Source organism: Amblyomma mixtum, chromosome 3 (assembly GCF_055824585.1).
Source record: "Amblyomma mixtum isolate Tamu chromosome 3, ASM5582458v1, whole genome shotgun sequence".
Lineage (NCBI taxonomy): Eukaryota > Metazoa > Arthropoda > Arachnida > Ixodida > Ixodidae > Amblyomma > Amblyomma mixtum.
The window spans coordinates 132058807-132080795 of record NC_143014.1 but is presented as its reverse complement, the minus strand read 5'-3'; the positions used below and the strand labels follow the sequence as shown (position 1 = coordinate 132080795).

The 21989-nt window shown below is 48.1% G+C and overlaps 1 protein-coding gene across 4 annotated transcripts in view; it reads left to right on the top strand.

Moving 5' to 3' along the window:
* The window catches only part of ftz-f1 (ftz transcription factor 1), a 290320-nt gene extending 269392 nt beyond the window's left edge, over nt 1–20928 (top strand). For all 4 annotated transcript variants that reach the window (XM_089581197.1, XM_089581196.1, XM_089581194.1 and 1 more), the window contains 3 exons: nt 10600–10858; nt 14231–14331; nt 14688–20928. In XM_089581197.1, the coding sequence (XP_089437323.1) occupies nt 10600–10858; nt 14231–14331; nt 14688–14834 (507 nt within the window). In that variant the 3' untranslated portion in view covers nt 14835–20928. The remainder of the gene's footprint in view (nt 1–10599; nt 10859–14230; nt 14332–14687) is intronic.
* The last annotated feature ends 1061 nt before the right edge of the window (nt 20929–21989 follow it).

Here is a 21989-nt window from a genome sequence, read left to right as displayed (position 1 = left end):
TTCTTTCGGTGGCGCCGCGCTCACCCGCGTGGCACCTTTCTCCGGCCCTGCTGATTTGGACGAGGCTTGCTCGGAGCACTGCCGTCCGGCTGCGAGGACGGCGGGCCAAGAAAGTGTCGTACACGCCAGCACGCTTCGCTAGGCGTCGCTGGCAGGGAAGCCACTTAGGAGGGCCACTCGGTCGTGCTCTCCGGTGTCGCACAGCGTTGGACCATCGGAGGCCACGATATGCCACCACCTTTCCCCTCGCAACTCATCAGGCGCGTTCTTCCCCCCGTGCCACCGCCCATCCCCATCATTTCCTTTTTTTTTCTGTCTCCGCATTCTTTCCTTTAGTCACACCGTTGCCTAACCAACTCGCCTCTCTGGATCACAACTCGTTTAAGACGCTCGCGCACGGTCCGCCGCGCGCATCGTTTGAGAGCTGGCCTTGGGCCCTCCTCTCCGTGGCCGCCGCTTCCTGCATAGTTACAGTAAGTAACGTTCTCGTAACGCGCGGCAGCCGCCAGGCGAAAAGGGAAGAGCGTGCCTTGTTTTTGCTTTCCGACTCTCCGCTTGTCCCGCCTGCCTGGTTTTCTGCGCCCGTCTGCCGCCCCGCGCATCCGCTGTCGGTGTCGCCTTCCTGCCTCCCCCTCTTGGGTGCAGCGCCGGCGAAGCCCGCCGCACACCTTTCGCCCGGTGGGGCGAAAGGTGTGCGGCGAATAGATGATTCGCGCCGAATCATCTGTTCATCCATTTTTCTCGAACGCGATCAAAAAGTGAGTTCCAGCGTCGGCATTAAGTGCAGAGGTGGTATTGTAACGAGCTTCGAAAACAGCTACACCGTTTGCGGCTTAGTTCAAGCGTGTGCCAACTGGTCTTGGCTAAACATCGTCTTAGAAAACTGTAGTGCTCACACCACCACATGAGCGCGCGTCATCCTTTGCGCATGCTCAGTGCAAGGGCACTACGCCCAATAAGAGATTCATTGCCCACGTGCGACAGTTGAGGCCGCCCTGTCGAGTTCGGTAGGAGCCGCTCGAAGCATCGCGTCAGCGGTCAGCGATAGTGGATGCACAGGAGCCAGTGTTATCTGGATCGAGAAGATCGGCTTCCGCTGCACGGAATCAGTCCGGCGGACTGTACCGTCTACGCGTGGAGGAGGATTAAGTTGCGGAAATGACTTGTGCTAAGCAGCGCCAGTTCCTGGTCCATGAATAACCGCATGCGCAAATGCGACGAGAGAAATACCGCGAAACGGACGGGGAAACAAAAGAAGCAGACGCGCCTGAGCGTGGAAGGGCCGCTCTCGTGTCTCGCGCGGCTAGATTTGTTTACCGGCATGACGCCGCCGACTTCCCCGTCCAAGCGCCCCGCGCGCACACTGACGGATTTACGGAACTTAGGCGCTTGCTGCCGGGTTGGTGTGCGTGGCTCCGTCGGCTTCATGGAGGCGAATTGGCGCTTTAGTTTCTCAATTTGTTTGTTTATATGTGTTGATGGGGGGGGGGGGGGGGGGGAGCGGCATCGAATCCTCGCTCCTTTCTTGTTCGTAGAATTTTCTTGACGCGATGCGAATGGTTAGTCATTCGCTCTGTGTGTGTGGTGTGTTAGTAAACGAAAGAGACAGAGAGAGTGAAAAAGGTCAACCAGAACATCGACAAAGCATTCTCAGCGGAATGATTGCTTCAGCGGCGGCTCATGGTTTGCAGTGAACGTTATCGGAACGGCCCGATGCGTTGTTGTTAGAACGCGTGCGTCGTTATCCTGACGATGTATGAGGAGTCGTACGCGCAGAGGAGTTTGGAAACTCTTGCGGCACTGAGCTGGTTCCCTGCCGGTAGCTAGCGCACTCGCGGTGAGCACTGTCAGAAAGCAGCACCTCATGCACGTGCCAAGGTCCCACAGCCCAAGGTCCCAAGGTAACAGCACCACGCCTGTGCCACACTGCTGCCCGTTTTGCCGAGCATGCAGGCATTCCTGGTGGAGCCTGGGCTGCCTGAGCTTTGCTTGAGGCGGTATCGTTCGGTAATAACTTCAGCCAGCGTATTGTGTAGCCCAGGGAATCGAGAACGAGGCACGCCGTCGCGAGGCCTTGGCCGGCACGTACGCGGAAGCTGAACGCCCTTGAGGAGCGTTCCTGGTTTTGCTCTCGCCGAATGGGCGCCGAGGCACGCGTGATCCAAACCAATACCGCGCACTGTTATAGCTCGAGGAGCAGCGCGTCTGTTGCCTCCCTACTTTGAGCACAGCTTGGTAATGATATGCTGGCGATCTTCACGACTTCCCTTTTCCTGGCTCGCCTCCCCGAAGTCGTGCTCGTGTGAGCGGTAGCCTTTCATGTGCTCGTAAACAAGCTGCCCGGAAGGGCTTGCCACTCCCCGTAACCTGTCACTTTGCCCGAACGCATACCTGACAGCATTTCGGAGAAAAGGCTTTTCTTCGAAGAGGACGTTGGTGTAGCGAAATCGGCCTCTTTTGCGTGCTTTTCGGGGTGTTCATCCTGCATGCATGCGCATTCCTCAGAGCCTCGCCGCATGATGCCGTTAACATCACTTTGTGTGAGCCCACTGATGAGTGTACGATCCAATCCAATCACTGCCGCCTTTGTGGTGCTAACGGGCGAGCATTGCAGTTTTCATCCTCCTGGGTTTAGGCGCCTTCACAATGGCGAAACCCACACCCCGTGGGTCGCACCTCATTTCACGAAGGCTTTTGCCTCGTGTGTTCGCTTCTCCTCGGCGACGTAGTGGCTCGCACACGTTACGAATGGTTTACGCAGGCTCTTGTCATCGGATTTCGTTCTTCGAAGCAAGACCCACCCGTTTGAGCGCAAAGGCTGAGAACTCGTTCCTTCATAGCTGTTTTTATTTCTTCGTGCTCCTCCGCTTCCTCCCCTCTCCGTGGCAGGCGCAGTTCAATGGCAGTCGCAGCTGCAGCCGCCGACGAGAAGGGAGGAAGCGGGAACGTTGCGAAATTCACGTTTCAGCAACCGCGTCGAGCAGCCGCTCAGGACTCGGCGGATTAGATACGGCCACTGCGGCGGGGGCTCGTTCGTGCGGGTTTTCGTCGCTGCGCGGTGTCATCGACAACGCCGAGCAGAAAGCAGGCGGCTCGGGAAGATGCGCTCGGCAGCCGAGATGGAGCGCGGGACCGTTATCCGCGCCTCCGCTTGCGTGATCGAACGCGGCTTTTCGCCGGCCTCCGTCGGTGTGTTTACGGCAAGCAAATTAGAATAGGAGACGGTGCTTCTTTTGCAGTGGCTGATTGAATGCGGAGCCGGTGCGAGCAGCAGCAGGTATATGGAGCGGGCGAACGGGTTTGAAATGTAAAGTGTGCGTAACCACGGCGACGACTCTTGTGAAAGGAGCGCATTGAGTAACGTCGTTGTTTGTTGCATAACGTTTTGCCGCCGCGCTCCCTTCGCCCTTTCCTCTCTTTTCTTCTTTTGCCTCGTTCCTGGCACCCCTAGTCTGGGCGCCCTCTCTCCCCGCTTTCGTCGCGTTGCTGCCTAGCTCTTGCACAGGCGGTCACGTGACGAGCGTCCGGGGAGGCCTATGTGGGTCAGTCACGTGGTTTCTCTTGGGTCTCCTCGCGGAAATCGCGCGCCGCCCGCTCGCGCGCCGACAGCGCCGAACGGATATGACTGCGCGTCGAAAGAGCCGGAGGCGTGAAGAGGGAAGAAAATGGCGGCTTCGCTGAACGGGAAAAGAGGCGAGGGTATGGTGGCTAGCGAGGGGATTCCTGCCTCGCGATATGTCCGTCCGAATGACGGCCGCCGCCTGTAGGGTTGGCGTCACGTCGCCAAGCTCTGCTTTCGTTGCCTTAAAGTGCGCCATTCGCGCTGGGAGGGCATGTGCTTGGCCTGCGGTACTCTCGACCCTGTTACCTTATACATGACCTATTTTGACCGGCAGCAGATGTATCGGCGCTGAGAGCAAAGTAGAAACGCGTCAGCTGTTACGTGCTGCTTGGTTCAAAGCGCTACAGCTCTGACACGCGACGTGTGTTCCCTCGGCAGTGCCTGTGTATTGACAGAACCCCCTATGGACATTGGAAGCACGTGGGTTGCGTCCGCTGCCGGCTTAAGCCAACGCAAGTGAAACTGGCACCACTTGTCAACTGTGGCCATTGGTGCTGACACGCACGCCTACACTGCTTTTCTCGCCATGAAGTCCGAATTTGCATTCCTTTCCCACGTAGTCGCGTAGGGTTGGCTACGTTGCACGCTTACTCAGTACGCCGTTATAACGGGAGCCTAGTGGCGGCAAGCGCTGGCGCCTGCGCAGTAATGCAGATGCTAACTTGGGTGGTGAGGGCTTTCAATTGAAGACGCACTCTCTCTGCCCCACAACGATGAGCGTTGCCGTATGAGAAACGAAGCGCAGCTTTCAGGATGCCAAGAGTTCCGAACTGTTCAAATGCCGGGGGTGCATTGTGGCTAAAAATTCCAGGTCGTGTGGTCACTCACATCCAGAGAAGTCTGCCCGACGTCCGCGGCGGCGCGCTGTCGTTATATATATATATATATATATATATATATATATATATATATATATATATATATTGTTTGGGCCGGGATGACTTTCACGAATAAGCATTCTAAAGTCTTGTACATATCTGCGAAGCTGTGCCTATAACGAAACATTGGCTCTAAAAATAATAGCTGGTAAAACATTCTGGCGCCTTCGCTCGCGATATTATTGGAATATTATATTCGACTTATTTTTTGGTCTTCTGGTGTACACTGTATTGGGACCTTTGTTTTTATGTAAAACACAGTTCTACTCGATTTTTGCTCGACGAACAATAAAATTAATAAGAATCGGGCTAAACGCGATTTCTGGCGCAAAAATGCGCATTCTCTCTTAGCGCAGTTTTCCAGTGCACTAAGCTGATCGCGCGGTAATCAGCGGTTATCTCGCGCATACTCCAGAGAAATAATGTAAAAGAGGACTCGTGGCTTAATTTGAGGATAAGTTTGAAAAGTACAAAATTTATGTCATCTCGAGAGGCCTTCTTTTTCCAGAGCATCATCGTATGATGAGCTGCCAGCGCTAATGATGTCCTGCTCCAATACTCTTGTGCGTTTAATTAATTGGCCGTTTCCTCTTGACCTAACTGCGCCTTCTTCGCCACTCTGTGTTCCCTTGAAGCCACCCGTTCCTTATCCAGTCGTTGCTTCGATGTTGATAGAATATGTTCCCGCAGTGTACAAACAAAGGCCTGCAAGGACTCTGGAAGGCTGCACAGGACACTTTAGTACACACGACTAAATAGCTGAATAAGCGAGAATAAACGATATCAGATTTGATGACGTTTTTAGCTCAACCTGCAGTTTCCATATTGCTTATGAAAGTAATGACCTAAAATTGCAGCGTTTTAGGTTCCGCTCAAAGACGCGTGCTTACAGCAAATCGTTTTTTGCTTGAAACAGTCGACTCGAAAAACCCCGACTTATGCGACTTCTTGCTTATAAACAGCAGAAGTGGGCGATCAGCTCCTGGGGACCTCATCGGCGTCCAGCAATTACTGGGCCTGACGTAACAATGAGGCGTGTCTCTTTTGGTCACATTTGCGCTGGTGTGCCGCCCACTTGCGTATCATTGTCATTTTCCGAAGAGCCCACCGTGGTGGAGGCGTGTACAGAAGCCATGCATCCCTGCGTGAGAATGTGTGAAACCACTCTGCATTGAAGGAGCCTTCTAGCGCGTGACGCTGCGGCTTGCAGGGGAGCGTTCGTCCTTTACGCGTGTAGACCAAGGGCGGCGGCCCGCGATGTGTGACGCCAACGCGGCGTGTCGTAAGTGGCGAAAGACAACGAGAAAGGACGGTGGGCGCTAGTTTCGCATCCCCCCTTCGCCCTTTTTTTTTCGCTTTTTTTTTCCTGGAGGGGAGGGGGAGGGGGGGGGTGCTTCTGGTTGTGCCGTATCGTCGCGTGGCATGGCGAGCGAAACTTTTCGGTGGCGGCAGCGCGCGCTGCCATTGTCGGCGTCGAAGCGAGGGCTGTCACTCACAGCCGGCCTACATCTTTTGTCGCCCGTTGCATTGCGCTGCCCGACGGTGCGTGTTTGATTGAGCCCTGGCGTCCCTCGCCACTTTCGCCGCTTCCCGGCCGGCCTCTCTGCTCGCCGCGATCGAGGGCTGCGTACGCGCGCCCGGATGCGCCACTGGCGGCACTGCGCGCTCACAATGAGCGCTGCGCCGCGCAACCGACAGCAACGTCCCGTTTCGTGCCGGCCCTCCTCGTGTAAACGCACGTCGGTGTACACTGCCATGAATATCGAAAGTCGCAAATGACGTCGGTTGAGGGACGCGCGTTTGCCCACGGAGCTGGCTGCCGGTTGTACAGTGCCCGCCCGCAGGGTTCTCTGCGAACCGTGTTGCGGGGTACTTACGACACCCCTGCGAAGCTCTAAAGCGTGGAAGGTCCCTGATATAGGGCTTGACTGCGAACTTTGTGGGCTGGACACTTTACCGAACTCTATGCCTTGTTGAGACTGGGTGTCCGAGCCAGGAAACGGTCGAGGCGACGGTGAGTCAAATGAACTTTATGTACAGTATGTACAAGGGCTTTTACATGATACAAGGGCAAAAGCACCACGGGCAGGCACACAGAAGAAGGGCGGCCCCGGCGGCGAGCGTAGCTCCGGCGTGATGGCTCTTCTGCTGCCCGTCTGCTGCTCGGGTTCAGCGCGGCTCCGTTTTTATAGCCGCTGGTAACGGTTACGGCAGCCAGCCGTTCAAATCCTCCAATCACTGGCCACCGTTCAAATTAGACCAATGGTCGAGAGGCGGCGAGCGTCGGAGGAGTTCGCACCGACGGAGAGGAGGAAGGGTCCGTGTCGGCGCCGCGGCGGCGGGATGAGTCACGCTGCATGTCGCGACTTGTCCGAGAAAGTCTGGGCCTGCTTTGAGCGCCGGCGGGCGCGCAGCGCTGGTTCAGACAGGCCAACCAGCGAAATGTGGGCTCTGGCACTACAGCCTGTACCGCCGATTGCCACATACTTCTCCTACCGTCTCTGCCGTGTGGACTTCAGAATTCGATTCCTCGGCCTGGCTGATCTTGCTCGGTGGGGCCAGAATTCTGAAGCGTGCCCCTCAGTGGATGCCCTCCAGCCATGCCCCTCAGAAGGGTCAGCTGCCTTTCGTGGCATCGCAGGTGGCTAGCATGTGCAAGGCAGCTGACCGTGACGTCTTTACAGTTAATCGCCACCACTAGTTACAGAGCCTCCATTGAGACTACAGAAAGAGTAGGCCTTTTGACCCGAATGGAAAGGTCTGCTTGTGCGCCGCCATATTGATCGCTGGACTGTTGCGTGCTCCTGGCGCAAGCAGGATGGAGGCTATAGCGCGACCTCCACCTGCTTGCAGCAGTCGAAGGAGTCGGTGTCAGGCACCTGTGTGTACGCGATGGAAAGAACGCCAATGTCAGAACACCTGCTGCTTGGACTGTTGTGAATGGGTTGCAGAGACAGTCCTCGCGCTACAGCCTCAATTGTGCTTTCCCTGGAGGTGAACGGAACAGTCCAGCTAGCAATGTGGCCAACTACATCTTTCGTAGCACGAGCTGATGTACTGCGCCAGTCCAATGCGGGCTTTATTGGCCCGCTTTCCAGAGGCAGTGCACGGTTGCGTCCTTTGGCTGGATACATGGCGCGTAGCGACCCCGTTTGAATATCCGGTGGTCCGCTCGCTGCGACCAGTTCAGATATCCGCTTCGCAGACCTGCCCTGTCCGAGGGACGAGGGGAGGAGTAGCAGCGTATTCACGGGCCGCTACGGGAGCAACCTCAGTGCCACCACCGCACCCACACTTTCGCTGGCACGTTCCTCGTTCCCCGTGATATGTGATGCAGACCCTATCGGGATTTTCAGCGGTTTCGTGCAAGCAGAGTTCGTTTCTCGCTCCGCGCGAGGTCTTAATTACTACGTAGCCCCGATGACTGACTGGATTACCCTCGCAGACGACTAAACTGTCATACGACCGCGTGCATGTGGAAAGTTATACCTTAATTGAACGGGTAGGCCACATGGTACACCGGAACGGAGGGGGAAGTATAAGTGAGGCATTTGAAGAAAGTTGCGATGTAGCGACAGGCAAATGAAGGCAGCCTGCCTTCCGCAGAGCTAGACCTGCGGCGGGAATTGAGCTTTTTAAAAAAGCCCTGGTGGCGTAAGGCGCAAGCACATTGTTGCTGCGCTCTTTTGTTCTTCAAACTGCCTCTCGTGAGCAGGCTAGCACGCATATTTCCTCACGGAGTAGCGGCTGCGGCCCAATTCTCTTGCCGCCGTCCGGACAATGCAATTGGACACGATCCGCGGCCATTTGCGCAAGCGCCATCTTTGTCTTGTGTATAATTAATATGGAAGCGACCGCCATTGTGAAGCGCGCGTCCGTTCTACCCCCTCCGTTAGTGGACGAAGGGGGCAGGGCGCGCCACTCCTACTGGTTGCACAAATGGCGGAATTTGGCCATTGGCATTTGGCAACGTCGCGTTTTCGCGGTTGCGTTTATGCACCCCATAAGCAGGTAGGTAATTCTCGACAGCGTTATTCCTTTTATCGCGCTTGCGCGTGCGCACTGTGCGTGGCTTGTACGACGTGGCCTTGTAGCGCATCTGGTTTTGGTACGCTCGGTTACGTGAATGTGCTTTGTGGCTTCCAAACCTACATATGTCGGCGGTGTAGCTCGCAAAAGGTTATACTGCCTTGCCATGTTCGAATATTTGAAACGAATGAAGTGCTCCTTGCACAGAAAAGGAAATGCTTCACTGTTGAAATTAATGAACTTAATGGGCTGTACAGTCGGACCTTGATATCATTAATACGTACACTTGGCTCCTGACCAAAAGTGTCCATAAAGCGAGTTGTCTGTAATAACCAATTATGAAGAAGTACAAAAACAAATATTCTGAATAAACACCATGATTACAATCTGCTTCTGTGATTACAGTCTGCTTCTGTCTCAAATTTTGTACCAACTTGTAAACGATCATTTCAAGTTAACCTTGATGAAATAATATCTTTCTCTTCAGGTTACAACACTAGGCAGCGACAAAATCTGACAATTACTCCTTTTAGCCCTCGTGACAATTGCTTCAAATATTCTTTTTTCCCAAGAACAGTAACAAACTGAAATCGGCTTACCAGCTACGAAATTTTACAGCAGTCTGTGGCATCATTTACCAGAGGTCTAAGTTTTCCCTAATTTCTGCTCTGTTGTTGCATTTCGTTGTACTTGCCCATCAGGTTTAAATATTTTTGTTACTGACTGGTTGTAATAGTTGCACTATGTATTACTTTCTCTGTTTACAGCTGATGAGCGGTTGTTTAATACCGTTACTTTTATGTCTGAAGCTTTTTTCCTGAACTTTTGACACCTGTGCTATATATTATTTTCTCTATTTATTGCCGATGAGCGGTTTTTCATTAGTGTGACTTTTATATCTAAGCTTTTTGCTTGAGCTTTTGACACTTGTACTTGTAATTTTCCTTTTTTTTTTGTATTCATGTACCCACCCTGCTAAAATCCCTTGTGGGATTGCAGTATTCATAAATAAATAGATAAATAGTGGCAGGCACTGAAGTTGAGTCAGGCAATCATCAGGCAATCTTTAACTCTCCACGTTCCTTATTCTGGTCGCCATTATCTTTAAAATATGCCGTGCAGATTGCAGCATGTTTGAAAACTCTAAATGCATATGAAATGCATTATGCCACCTCATGGTGTGGTAAAGTTTCTCCTGCTAAGACTGTTCAAATTCCAAGAACTCTGTGCTCAATCGGCTGAAAACTGGCAGATATAGTTCTCAACATAGCACAGGCTGCCGCAGCCATTCATGCAATGCTGCAATTATATCATTATACCACGTACACACACGCTCACAAAGGCTATTGCTACAGCGTCCGCACTATCGCGCTGCCTTTTGCTGCTGCCTTCCATTCAAAATACAAGGAGTCATAAATAAATTGAAAAAGTTTGGTCCCCACAATAGTTGGCCATAATTCGAGTCGTCCATATTGATGGGGGTTGTATTAATGGAACACGACTATAGACCCCAGTAGATAAGTTCCCTTTCAAAGATATTAAACATGCAGACTTAACAAAAGAAGGGCTTTATCATGAGAGCTAAATAGCCTGCACAGCACGGAACAAATGTATGCAGCCTTCTTGCAGGTTCATTAGGTGCACCTTGGAATTTGTTGCCGAGACATAGCACTTGTAGCATGATGCAGTGGTATGCTTTGCACTTTGGAACAGTTTGTTTTAATCTGGAGCGGTGCATGTATAATACAGTGCAAATCACAAAAAGTGTCCAGCAGCTCAAAGGAGAACCTGCAGTTAGAATTCGGTGCACTAGCCAAGCACAGAGTCATTTTTGGCGTATCTATTGGTTCTAATTTTCAGGGTGTTTTTCACCACATCTTATGTTGTAAATTGAAAATTTTGCCATGAAATGGTTTCCTGCAGATACTATGGAAAAAGGTATTGCATAGTATGGCAGTCAGACTGTTTTTCTCACTCTTGGGCATTGCTATGTATGCATCGCGATCCCCTTACATACACTGTGGGTCACATGCTGAAAAACTTACCAGTGTCACATTTCACTCCGCTCAGGTGGATGACCAGATGAAGCTGCTGCAGCAGTCATGGAGCGACATGCTGATCCTAGACCACGTGCACCAGCGGCTGCACAATGGCTTGCCGGATGACACCACCCTGCCCAATGGACAGAAGTTCTCGCTTGTGTCACTGGCGCTGCTGGGGCTGCCTGCACTGGCTGACCAGCTGCACACGCTCGCTGCCCGGCTGCAGGAGCTACGCTTTGACCCAGTCGACTACGTCTGCCTCAAGTTCCTGCTTCTGCTCAACCCAGGTGCCCGGCCACCTTGGCTGCTGTTGCTATTCTGCACTTGCTTACCTCTTCCTGCCTTCTGCTGTGGCTCCTTTTAAGAGAGAGCAGTTTGCCAGGAAATGGATTCTACAGCACTCGGATGAGAGACAAGCAGCACTACCAAGCTAACTAACACTTCTGTTGCAATTTAAGAAGGATTCTTTTGGTAGTCTGTTTATCGCCTGCCTTTCATGTACGGTCTTAGCCAAAAGTAACCAGGCTGCCGTGGCCGCATAAAAAGTGGGCGGGCAGTTGCCAGCCCTCATCAGCTGCAGGGATAACTTGCATAACGTGAATTTGCACCGCTGCTATCGTCCTCTTGGTGATAAGAAGTCTTCTAATAGCATGAGAAGTGGTAAGGTAACCTGATTACTTTTGGCAATGACCAGATCTGTCGCCTGCTAGCACAGCTCAACTGTTTGTCTGCTCCTTTTCCTTACAAATAATGGCATCTGGGTTCTTGTAATTGAAAGATGCATTAATTTTCCCGCATATTTCCATATGCATTAGGGTCTAACCAATGCTCATCTAGGGTGACATCTGTACAACCAAAATTTACAATCCCAGTGCTAATTCAGAGGCAGATGGGCGTTGCAAGAATGTGAGCTGCTACTCTGCAAAGCTTTACACTTCTTCGTGACTGGAGAAACTGCATTTGCCGAAAACATGAGTTTGGTTCTTCTTGTGCACCTGAATAGCAAACAGATACAGGACATTTTTTACGTATTTTGCTTTTTGAATGCTGTTGTTTGAATGTTCAAAGCAAGAATTTAATATTAACCTTTTAATAGTAGATGATCAACAGTTATTTTTTAAAAGTAAGTCTAGCACTGCAGGTTTACCTTTTTTTTTTCATCTTTTGGTTTTTCATTTTTTCCATCTCTCTTCCCTTGCTTTGCCACTGGAACACTGTTAGCTTTGGGGCATGGTTTCTGTATTTGGTTGTTGCGAGACTTTGCAGTTGCTGCGAATTGCTTGCAACTGGGGCTCCTAAGTCTCCAAGGCCCTCTCTTACATCTTACTTGCTAGACAATGAAGCCACCAGATCAAAGGCACAAAGAGGCAGCTGTCCCTTCCTACATGTTCATTGAAGTCACAAATTCCCAAGTGCTGTATCTGGTTCTTCGTTTTCATTCATTCATTCATTCATTCATTCATTCATTCATTCATTCATTCATTCATTCATTCATTCATTCATTCATTCACTCATTCATTCATTCATTTGTTGCTAATATTGTTATTATTTTTCATCTTGGCATTTCAGATGGTCGACTCACTGTTTTCGTTAAACTGTCATACTTGGTGGTATTGCTTAACATCATTTTGACTGTGCCGGAGAAACAAATGGTGAAAGCTTGATTTCTTGCTGCACGAAGCAAATGGGTAAAATATTAGCCAGTGAAATCATAGAAATTTTAATGCATGTAAGTAGCTGTCCATATTTGCTTAGTTTTTTTTTTTTTTGTGGTATTGTTGCTTGCTTTCATCCACTTATCTTTTGTGACATCCATCCATCCATCCATCCATCCATCCATCCATTTAACAACTGTTCATGACATTGGGCAGCAGTACTCATTTCACTGATGCTTTTGATTTGGCAAAACACTGATGCATTTTTGCTGTGCAGTGTCTCAACCTCAAGTTGCCGAATGTGAGCTTGGAGGTGAGCCATCGGAAAGGTGGTTTTTTTCGTCTTGTGTCCAGGAGTACTGCTTGCTGGTCATTCCTGCAGCAGAATTTCCTACAGCAGCTGAGAATCTACCTTATTCTTCTGCCTGAGTACAGGAAATTTTTGTGTAGTTTATAATCGTGAAAGCTTTTTGGTATGTAACCCAACCCAGTGATATTCCTTACAGTGCGATGGTTTCCACTGGGGTCTCATGGAGGCCAGTGGGAGCTGTTGCCAGTATATGAGATGTTGGGGGTTTGAAGAGATATTTCCAAACAGAGATATTGAGAGGAGAGGAGAGGGATGTCCCTTGTTCATTCCACCTTTTCACTAATTGGAGCTGTTGGGTGGGTTTTTTCATGTCTGCCTTGCAATCAAAAAGCACTTGAGGCTTACATAGTGCATGGTTTTGTGTTTGCCCTTAATTGTTCTTGTTGCTAATTTCTCTGGTTGAAACTGGAAAGTTTCGTCTTTAGCCACAAATTTAGAAAAAAAAAAGAAATCCTGTGGAGACGGGTCTCTTGGCTCTTGCGGAGCCCCAGGAAACCTCTTGCAAAATCTATGCCCTCATTGATGGATTAGGAACATATCACGACATAATATGTGTCGTTCTTGTCAAAAGTTTTCCGGCCAGTGGATGCTAAACAGGAGTTGCTGGCGCAGTGTGGTAGTCCCCCTACAACTGCGTGGCATCTTCCTGCCGTGCTTGGTAAAGAATGATGTCACTCTTGTTGTCAAGAAGTCTAAAGGAACCGGGGCACTATCCACCCCATGGCCTGTGTTTACTGTAGTCACATGTGCATTGGCCGAGAGCTTTTGCCTTGGGCGCTGCATGCCAAAAATAGATTTTCATGTGTTCTGGATAAAAGCCCTGCTAAACTATGCTACATGCAGCTATTTTCTGTGGCCAGGTTAGAGTTCGAAAAAAAAAAAAACGCAAAGGCCAAACATTTCTTTGCAGGTAACCTGTTTTCAGTATTTCTTTGTTTTGTTCTTGAAAAGAAGGAAGAGTTTGCTTTGAAACTCTTAGCACAGCTCTGTAGTTGGCATCAGTATGTAATAGGTTCCTTTTGTCAAAAAAAAGATTCATAAAAAAATTTGAGTGCCTGACAGCACGTATGGATGGAGGTTCAGATGTTAAACGAAAAACTGCATTGCTGAAAAACTGCATTGCCTCTCTGCCCGTCTGCAATTTGATTTTGACATTTTTGTGTGGTTGTGCTCATTAATACACCTAATACATGGGACACTACGAGAATGGTTTCATGTCAGTGCTAGGCCTTAAATCTTTAACTATATCTGACATATTTACCATAGTGGGCAGAATCAAAGTAGTATAAATAGTAAAGGTTACATGTTCAACTAAGAGCACAAGAGCTTCAGTGCTGGCTTACTTTTTTAATGCCTTTGTAGTAGAAACAGCTAAAGTTTTCAGTATGAGCATGCTTAGTTGCAGTAAATTTTGTTTCAAGTGTCCGTGCCTTGATTCTGTAGCTGCTGCTAAATTACCTGGCATAGGGAACTGATTTACTGGATGTGGTAGCCCTCTGCTGTCCTTCCTAGCCCTTTTTCATATGTTGCTCTCTGTTGAAAAAAACCTGTGTTCTAAAGAAGTGCTGCATTTCCTTTCCTGGTGGGGCCTGCTGCTGTCTTCCTGTGTGTGTGTGCTGGTGCGGCCGGAGCAGACGTGCGGACTTTGAGCAACGTCCGTCTGGTGCATGAAGCCCAGGAGCAGACCAAGCAGGTTCACCTCGAATACTGCCTCAACAATTACCCTCAGATCACCGTACGTGTGTGCTTAAAGCAAGCACTTTAGAACTTCCTCCTCCAATAATTTTTTTGAGATTCGTAATGTCTGCTCAGAAAAACCCCTACCTGCCTCCCCTTTCCAAAATGTGCCATGCCAGAACATCGGATAAGTGGAATGATCTGTATTCTTACATGGCTCGTTCTTTGCAGCAGCAAGTGGACCATTTAATGGCTCACACAGAGCTGCCTACAAATGAAATGGCATGTGCATGAGTGCTGTTTTTTTCTGGCACGAATACTTGCCTTGTTTGATTGCATTTGACTCGTGACCGAGGATGAGCAGCGACGCCAGGCATGTCCTTCAAACTTGTCCTTGTACTTGTCCTTCTGCAGGACAAATTTGGCCAGCTGTACCAGATGCTTCCAAGCCTGAAGCTGATCAGCACACGTGGGGAGGAGTACCTCTTTTACAAGCACATGAGCGGCAGCGCCCCATCACAGACGCTCCTCATGGAGATGCTCCACGCCAAGAAGAAATAGCATCCGGCTCCTCCGCCAGCCCCCACGCCCCTCCGCCGGAAACGTCTCGACCGGAAGAACCCTGACCGGAACCTGGCCCGCTCCGCGTCCGTGTGAGAAACAGCGCGCGCCCCCTCCTCCTCCGCCTCTCGTCCTCTGCCCATTTCGTACGACCCCGCCGGAGCTGCGTCCGGCCCAGGAAGCTGTGTGGCCGGGCCGGCCGCGGCTTCAAGCGGAGTGTGCGGATGACATTTTCTCTTGGGAAACAAAAAAAAAGGAAAACAAAAAGTGAGCACGAGAAAGGGGGGCCTGTCCTCCCTGTACAGGCCCGGCGGTCAGCGGGGAGCAATCGTGTGAGAGCTCTAGCGTTATGTAACCAGCTTGTTGTCTCGTGTACACAACACGCATGGATGTGATAGTGTGTGCTTGTGTGTGCATCCATATGGGCGTCGACGCCTGGCCAGCCCTGTGTATGCGTGCCGAGTGAGTGCAGAATGTATAGTATATATATACATATATATACACACACACACACACACACACACATATATATATATATATATATAGAGAGAGAGAGACAGAGAAAGAGAGATCCTCAAACACACACACATATATGTACCAGCATACACAGGAGGAAAGAAATAGAACCATGTTGAGATGTGCAAAGAACACATGATGCCACCCAACACTTTTGGCTGGCCAGCCAATTGTGTGTGGCACAGATTTTGCGTGGAAGTGTCACGAGCTCTACAACTCAACAGGGACTCTGCACAATGTCACGGAGCTTGAGTGGGTGGCGAGACCTTAACAGGAGAGGTTTTTCTCTTTGCATCTTTTCATACTTCTGTCTTTTGTCTCTCGCTTTCTTTTTTTTTTTTTACGTCTCTGTCCTTTTGCCTTTGCTTTCAATTGATGCCCCTTTTTTGGGCGTGATGGTGTGCGTGCTTTTTGTTTGCGTGAGTACATCTATTCATCAGTGTGCATTGGCGTCAGGCTAGGCGAGTGAGTGAGAAAGGACTTTTCTCTTTCCCCTTACGAGGCTGGACAGACTCAGGGAAAAGAAATTCGCATGAAAGGGAGAACAAAGGAATTGGGGGCTGTTCGTCCATGCCTCGAGACAATGTTTCTTTGTTGCTTGCACGGGTGATTGCTGCATGCTTTGCCTTCATTTGAACTTGCTGGCTGTGCACTGTGGTGCACATGCTCGATTTATCTGGAATATTTCTTCCTTACAGTCTGTCTTCTCCCATTAGTGCTCGCTTTATTTCATGTTTTTCCATCGAGTGTCTCTCTGGTTCCTTGTGTGGGACAATCCACTTTTTATTCCTTCCTTACTGCTGCTATTCTCATTGATATTCATCTCATCATCATTTTTCACCTCGCGATGGAATCGAATTTCTCTGTTTGCCCCCTTTTGTCATTTAGCCATCCTATCCATTATCCCCAGACCTAGCATCTGTGTCATAGATTGTTTTTATTGTTAATGTTTGATCGCTGCACAGAATGCTATTGGAAAGGTTGTGAACGGCTCCAGTGTGTTCTGCTCCTGGAGCAAGATGATGCCCTCGGCACTGTTTCTTCTTAGCTGAATTGTGGCAAGAAATTGAACAGCTTGATTAGGAATGTGCAAATGCTCTTCATGTGCCTGATTTTGAACACAAAGCAAGAAAGAAGCCTGGCTTAACAACTGCTGTTGGTGTGTGTCTCAAATTCAGTCTTCCAGTAAGTTGGCGCTTAATTTATGAACGATTGAAGTTTTGCTCAAAAATTACTTAGGCATAGCTTCTGCCAACAATTAAAGCATCCTTGTGTTATGGAACTCTTTACTGTGCAGTCAGTGCACATGAAGTTACTGTGCTTTTGTTGCTATTTTGAACTAAACATTTGAGGAAACGCTGGGGCTCAGAAAATGCCTTAGGTCTTTGGCTTTAGGTAGGAGTCTTAAGTTAAGATTGTTCTCAATTGGCATGGACGTACATTGAGAGGAAAAGCACATGCTACTCTGACAGCGAAGCTTGGGATTTTTGCACATTTCTAACAGCCTCCCATGCCTTGCGTGATAGTGTTCTGCTTCACTTTACTTCTGTTTCTGCTAAGACTTTCACATTGAATGGCAATGTGTTTTGTATATGAATTCTGCAACTTCTCATTAGTACAAGCATTGATGTCCCTTTGGAATGGCTTTTTTATTGCTGATGTGTCATCTGAGTGACATTACCTTCAAAATTTTCAAGAAATCTTTTTCCATGAGAACAGCAAAACAATATGCTTTCCTTGCTCTTAATCCCCTCCGAACCTTCTCTCTCAGTGTCGAGGCATTGTTGACCGAAGTTAAGAGTTTTTCGTGAAGGTGACTGCCAGGTTTGGGAAGTGTTAGGCTTGTGTGTGGCACTTGTTGCCTCTCTCATGTCGAAACACACTTCATGGCCATTTGTGGAAGCTATATACTTACATAGCCAATACGTGTAGGACTGACTGAGTGCAGCAGCAAAGCATGTTCAACGCAGCTCAATGTGTTTTAGTTTGTTTTCTTTTAGCTTGTTCTTTGTTGATGACCATTGTGGTCAATATGTACATAGAGCACCGTCTTTATCATAGATGTTTTTATCATGGTAGGAGCGTTGAGGTGCATACATCACTTTTTTTTTTTTTTCATGGCGCGAGTTCCTTCTGTGTTTTTTTTTTTGTTGTCAACGAATATGTGTGCATGAATATTGATGCCCTGATTTGCAAACGTATAAAATGAATTGACATTTTGCTCTTCCTTCATTGATAAATGAGGAATTATGCTAGGTAATTCCCGTGCAATACATTTTTTTTCATGCATTTTCTCAAATTGATTATGATCATCTGATGTGAGAAGCCACATAGCAGCCTTATCAACTTAATTGAATTTTGGTGACAGAAGAGATGCATGAGAAGTGCTGTGTTATGCATAGAATGCCTTTTATGTTCTTCTGCACGCAGTGCACATTTGCTCCTGACATTAGCGTTCCACCGACAGAAGCAAGCACAAACCTCATGTCAGTTCAGATCATTGTATTTAATTGATGTTCATCAAGCGCTTCCGTACTGTAGTGTACTGTACGACGGGAGGTTTGCTTTGGCAGCTTTGAACTCTTTTGTAGTTTTGATTGAACAGGGACTAAGAAAGGACTGCTGGAGCCAGCTTGTTGCAGTACCACCGGTTTGCATAAAATGCTGCCTCCTCTGGGCTGTTTCAAGCGCTGCTGTAGTAATAATGGCGCACAATTATTCCCACCTTTTGGGGAAAATAGAGGCATGTATAGCTCATTAAATTCCACAGTCTTGTCATCATGATTGCAAGTATTAAGAGAATGAATCGAAGTCGTAACACCGCCTGCGCCCGCACATAATTTTTTTTCCCTCATTCCAAATAGTGCTTTTGTTATGGTGTTAATGACTGTTTGACTGGCTCCCATTGAACTCCACTGCCAATCTACACACCATAAAGAGTGCATTGCTGCTGTGTGACTGGGAGAGTGGGGGGTCGTTTGTGTCGTCGTACTTGTTGCTACCACACCGTCATCTGATCAACTTTGTGCAAAAGGGTATATCGCATGCTTTGCTTGCTTCTAGTTTTTGCAGCAGTAAATTTTGGCGGTCATCATGCAGACTTCCCTTTCCTGCTTTTAGTATTTTGATGTGGATGGATGCTTAATAGTGTGGTTAATTGCTGCTGTATAGGCAGGCACTGTTATGGTGCATGAGTGAGTGCATCTTTGTTGTTAGCTTTTTACCGACATATGGCAGGCCTTTGCAACCTAGGTGCAGTGGAATTGGCTGCATGGCAATGAAAATATGAATTATGAATTTAGAATATGTTCTATATAACTGACATGGAAGGTCTGACATGTTTAACTCACTATTTTGAATTTTCGTATTTTATCAAAATCCATCAGTGATACGCGGAAACACTTAACCTGACAGCCCAGTAAAAAAAAACCATTGGAACCAATTGGACATTCCAGTTGGAACTAATTAGACATTCCCATTGGGTCCAGTTGGATTTTTCAATTGGAACCAATTGGTTCCAGTTGTGTTTTTAGCCACTCAACCAATTGGACCCAAATGGACCAGCCAATTGGACCATTAGGCCAGGCAATTATTTCACCCAGAAAATATTCACAAAATATGTTACGTTCATTGAAAAGGTAGCTAAATGTTTGTGAATATTATGCTCTAGGATCTTGGATAAATATTTCTACAACTTAACATATTGCAATGTGCAAAAGGAAAACTGATTTATGAGGACTGCAGGAAGACACTGTGCCTAGTGTGCCTAGTGCCAATCAACAATTTTCTGCAGAATTAACTTGCTTTTATGGAAATCAAAGCCAACAGACACACATACATCAAACAACACTGCACATTCAGGCACTAGTAGCATATATTAGCTCAATATGTACATCCAGAGAACACACTTGGTTGGTTGGTTGGTTGCGACTGAGAGAAGGATGAAAAGGAAAGTGCACGGGCCTGCCAACTGGCTCAAGCCGAGCCACCACCGGTGCCACGTGCAGATAGAAGAGAGTTGAAAGATAAGAGGACAGAGTAAAATACAGTAAAGACGCGCGTCGCAACAACCGCGTCCGCCGGAACGGACGCTGGCTGAAAAATACAGATACGCGGCCGCAGCCCGAAGGCTGCGAACCGAATGCCACAGATATACTCTTACAACACACTTCTGCTACAACCTAAATACCCAATTTGTGAGGCTCTCATCCTGGGGCCAGTGGTGCTTGCCCACTGAGAGCAGTTATTTAATTTAATTTCAGCTCCAGTGGTGGTGTAGATGATGAGTACAATTTAGCAGTTTAAGCTGCTGATAGCTCTTATTATAAGAACCATATTAGGTCTACCTGTTTTGTCAAATATGCAAACATTCATTGGATAAATTGGGTGCAGTTGGGTGGACTAGTTGGATGCAATGGCCCAATTGGGCTCACCAATTGAAAACCCAGCTGGTCCAATTGGTTAGTCCATTTGGACCATCCAATTGGAACCAGTTGGAAACTGAACTCGTCCAATTGGAATTGGAAATGGCTGTACTTGGGTGGATGTCAACGAGTAATTACTCCCTTATTACAAATCTACTCCACCTTGGGGGATTCCCCTAAACATTTGACCAACACGTTCCCACTTCGAGTTATTGATCAATTCGCTCTCGCCCTACCATAAGCTTGCCGTCCCGGTTAGCTGAATTGGTAGAGCGACTGCTCCGGTGAAGCGGTGGTCCCGGGTTCGAACCCCGTACCAGGACGAATTTTTCTTTAACTACAAAGTTTCTGAGGAAGCTGTATAGCTTTCCTTTGTAGCCGTATGGCTGCGCTTGGGTGGATGTCAATGAGTAATTACTCCTTTATTACAAATCTACTCCACCTTGGGGGATTCCCCTAAACATTAATTTGACCAATTGGAAATTCAGTTGGTTCCAATGGTTTTTTTTTTGACTGGGAGGCCTCACCAGAAGAGGGTGCAGACAAAGTCTGATGTCTCTAGCAACTAATGTGGTACTTTACAGCACCACTCTTTAAATGCAGGCTGAGCAGTGTGCAAAGTTCAAAATTTTTTTTTTCCCCCTCATTAAGTTGAACTTACTTTCTTTCGTCTTTTGGTTTCGAATGATTTAGGAAATTGTAAGAGGTATTGAAGCTTTTGCTAAATGAATGTCAGAAGATCGCTTCAGTAATATGCAAGTCCAGAGGCTGTGTTCTGCACCAGTTAATGTCGAGAATTTTTTTTCATCTTTTCCTTAGTAAACCATGGTTCCATGTTGCCTTGCACAGGCACAGGTGCAACTTTTGTGAAAGGGAACATATGAGCTTGTGTTGCCGCAGCTGTTGATGTGCCTATACCGGACAGGAGGCATGCCCCATAGCACTAGCATGTCATCTACCTTTGAAAACAAGATGGCAGTACACACTGAAGTGCTTGTTGTTCAGCATGTACTGTCATTTCTAAAATTGGAGATGCTGTTCTTAAAAATGGCAGTACGCATCATTGCAATTGCAGTGTGGTGTGCGTGCCTCTGATGATTAAGCAGCCACAGGCAGGGACTCTGGAACAGGGGAACAGTTGCCCCCCCCCCCCCCCCCCCCCCCCCCCCCCAAACTACCATTTCTCCAGAGGGGCAGTGTCCCCTCCCCAGTCTCCAGCTGCTTGCACTCGCATCAGGTTTCTGACAAGCACCTCCATTTTGGAATGTTGTTAATGTAAACCACAGTGGGGTTGAGTTCATTTGCTTCATAGCCAGTTGTAAAACATTTCATTTGGGTAGCCCTAACCAATCGTGTCCCAACAGAAGTCATTGATTGACTGACCGCGGTTTGTGAGCATGATTAGTAGAATTGAAACAGAGTATGTGCAAACTTTTTTAGGCACTTGATCACTCTTAGTGCTTAAGTTTTATAAAGCTGTCCGAAAGTAACTAAAATTAATAAACATTTCAATAAAATATGCAATAAATAAACGACTAAACAAATTTTATAGTCCTGCCGCCCCCCTCGAAGAAAAGTTCCGGAGTCCTTGGCCATAGGCATGTACTAGCCGACCTACAATTACATGTACTCGTGTTCTTTTTCCGATTGCTTGCACCTTGCATACATTTGGAGAACTGTAAATGGACCTGGTGCTCATTTTGAGAGAACATTCCTTGAGACAGGCGTAAGCAAATGGTGAATGTTTTTTGAAGCAATATTTTTATTTAATATTATGAATCAAGACCATCCCTATTTGTAACATTGAGGATTATTTGCTTGGGTTTTTATCAGGTTCACACGCAAAGCATCTTTGCACACCCCTGCACCCCTTCCCCCCATTTCTGTGAAGCCCTATTGACATATTGCTCACATCAGAACTGCTCAAAACCAGTCCACTTGCACCTGTCCTGCAGAAAACAAAGATTGCTGGTTTTTGCAGCTGCCCTCATTTGTTTCAGACCATAATATTTAAAATTCAGAGCTTCTGACTTCCATGGCATTAATTGCCCTTGGTAATTTGCATTTGCAGTTCTCGACAATTACTATGATGCAGCCATGCCAGTAGCCACATAGGGCTTGGAAAAATGACCGTAAAGTAAGTTCCAAGCTGTATCGCCTTAAATGTTTTGAGCACATTTGTCCTCCAGGATAGAAGTGTAAACCTACAAAACTT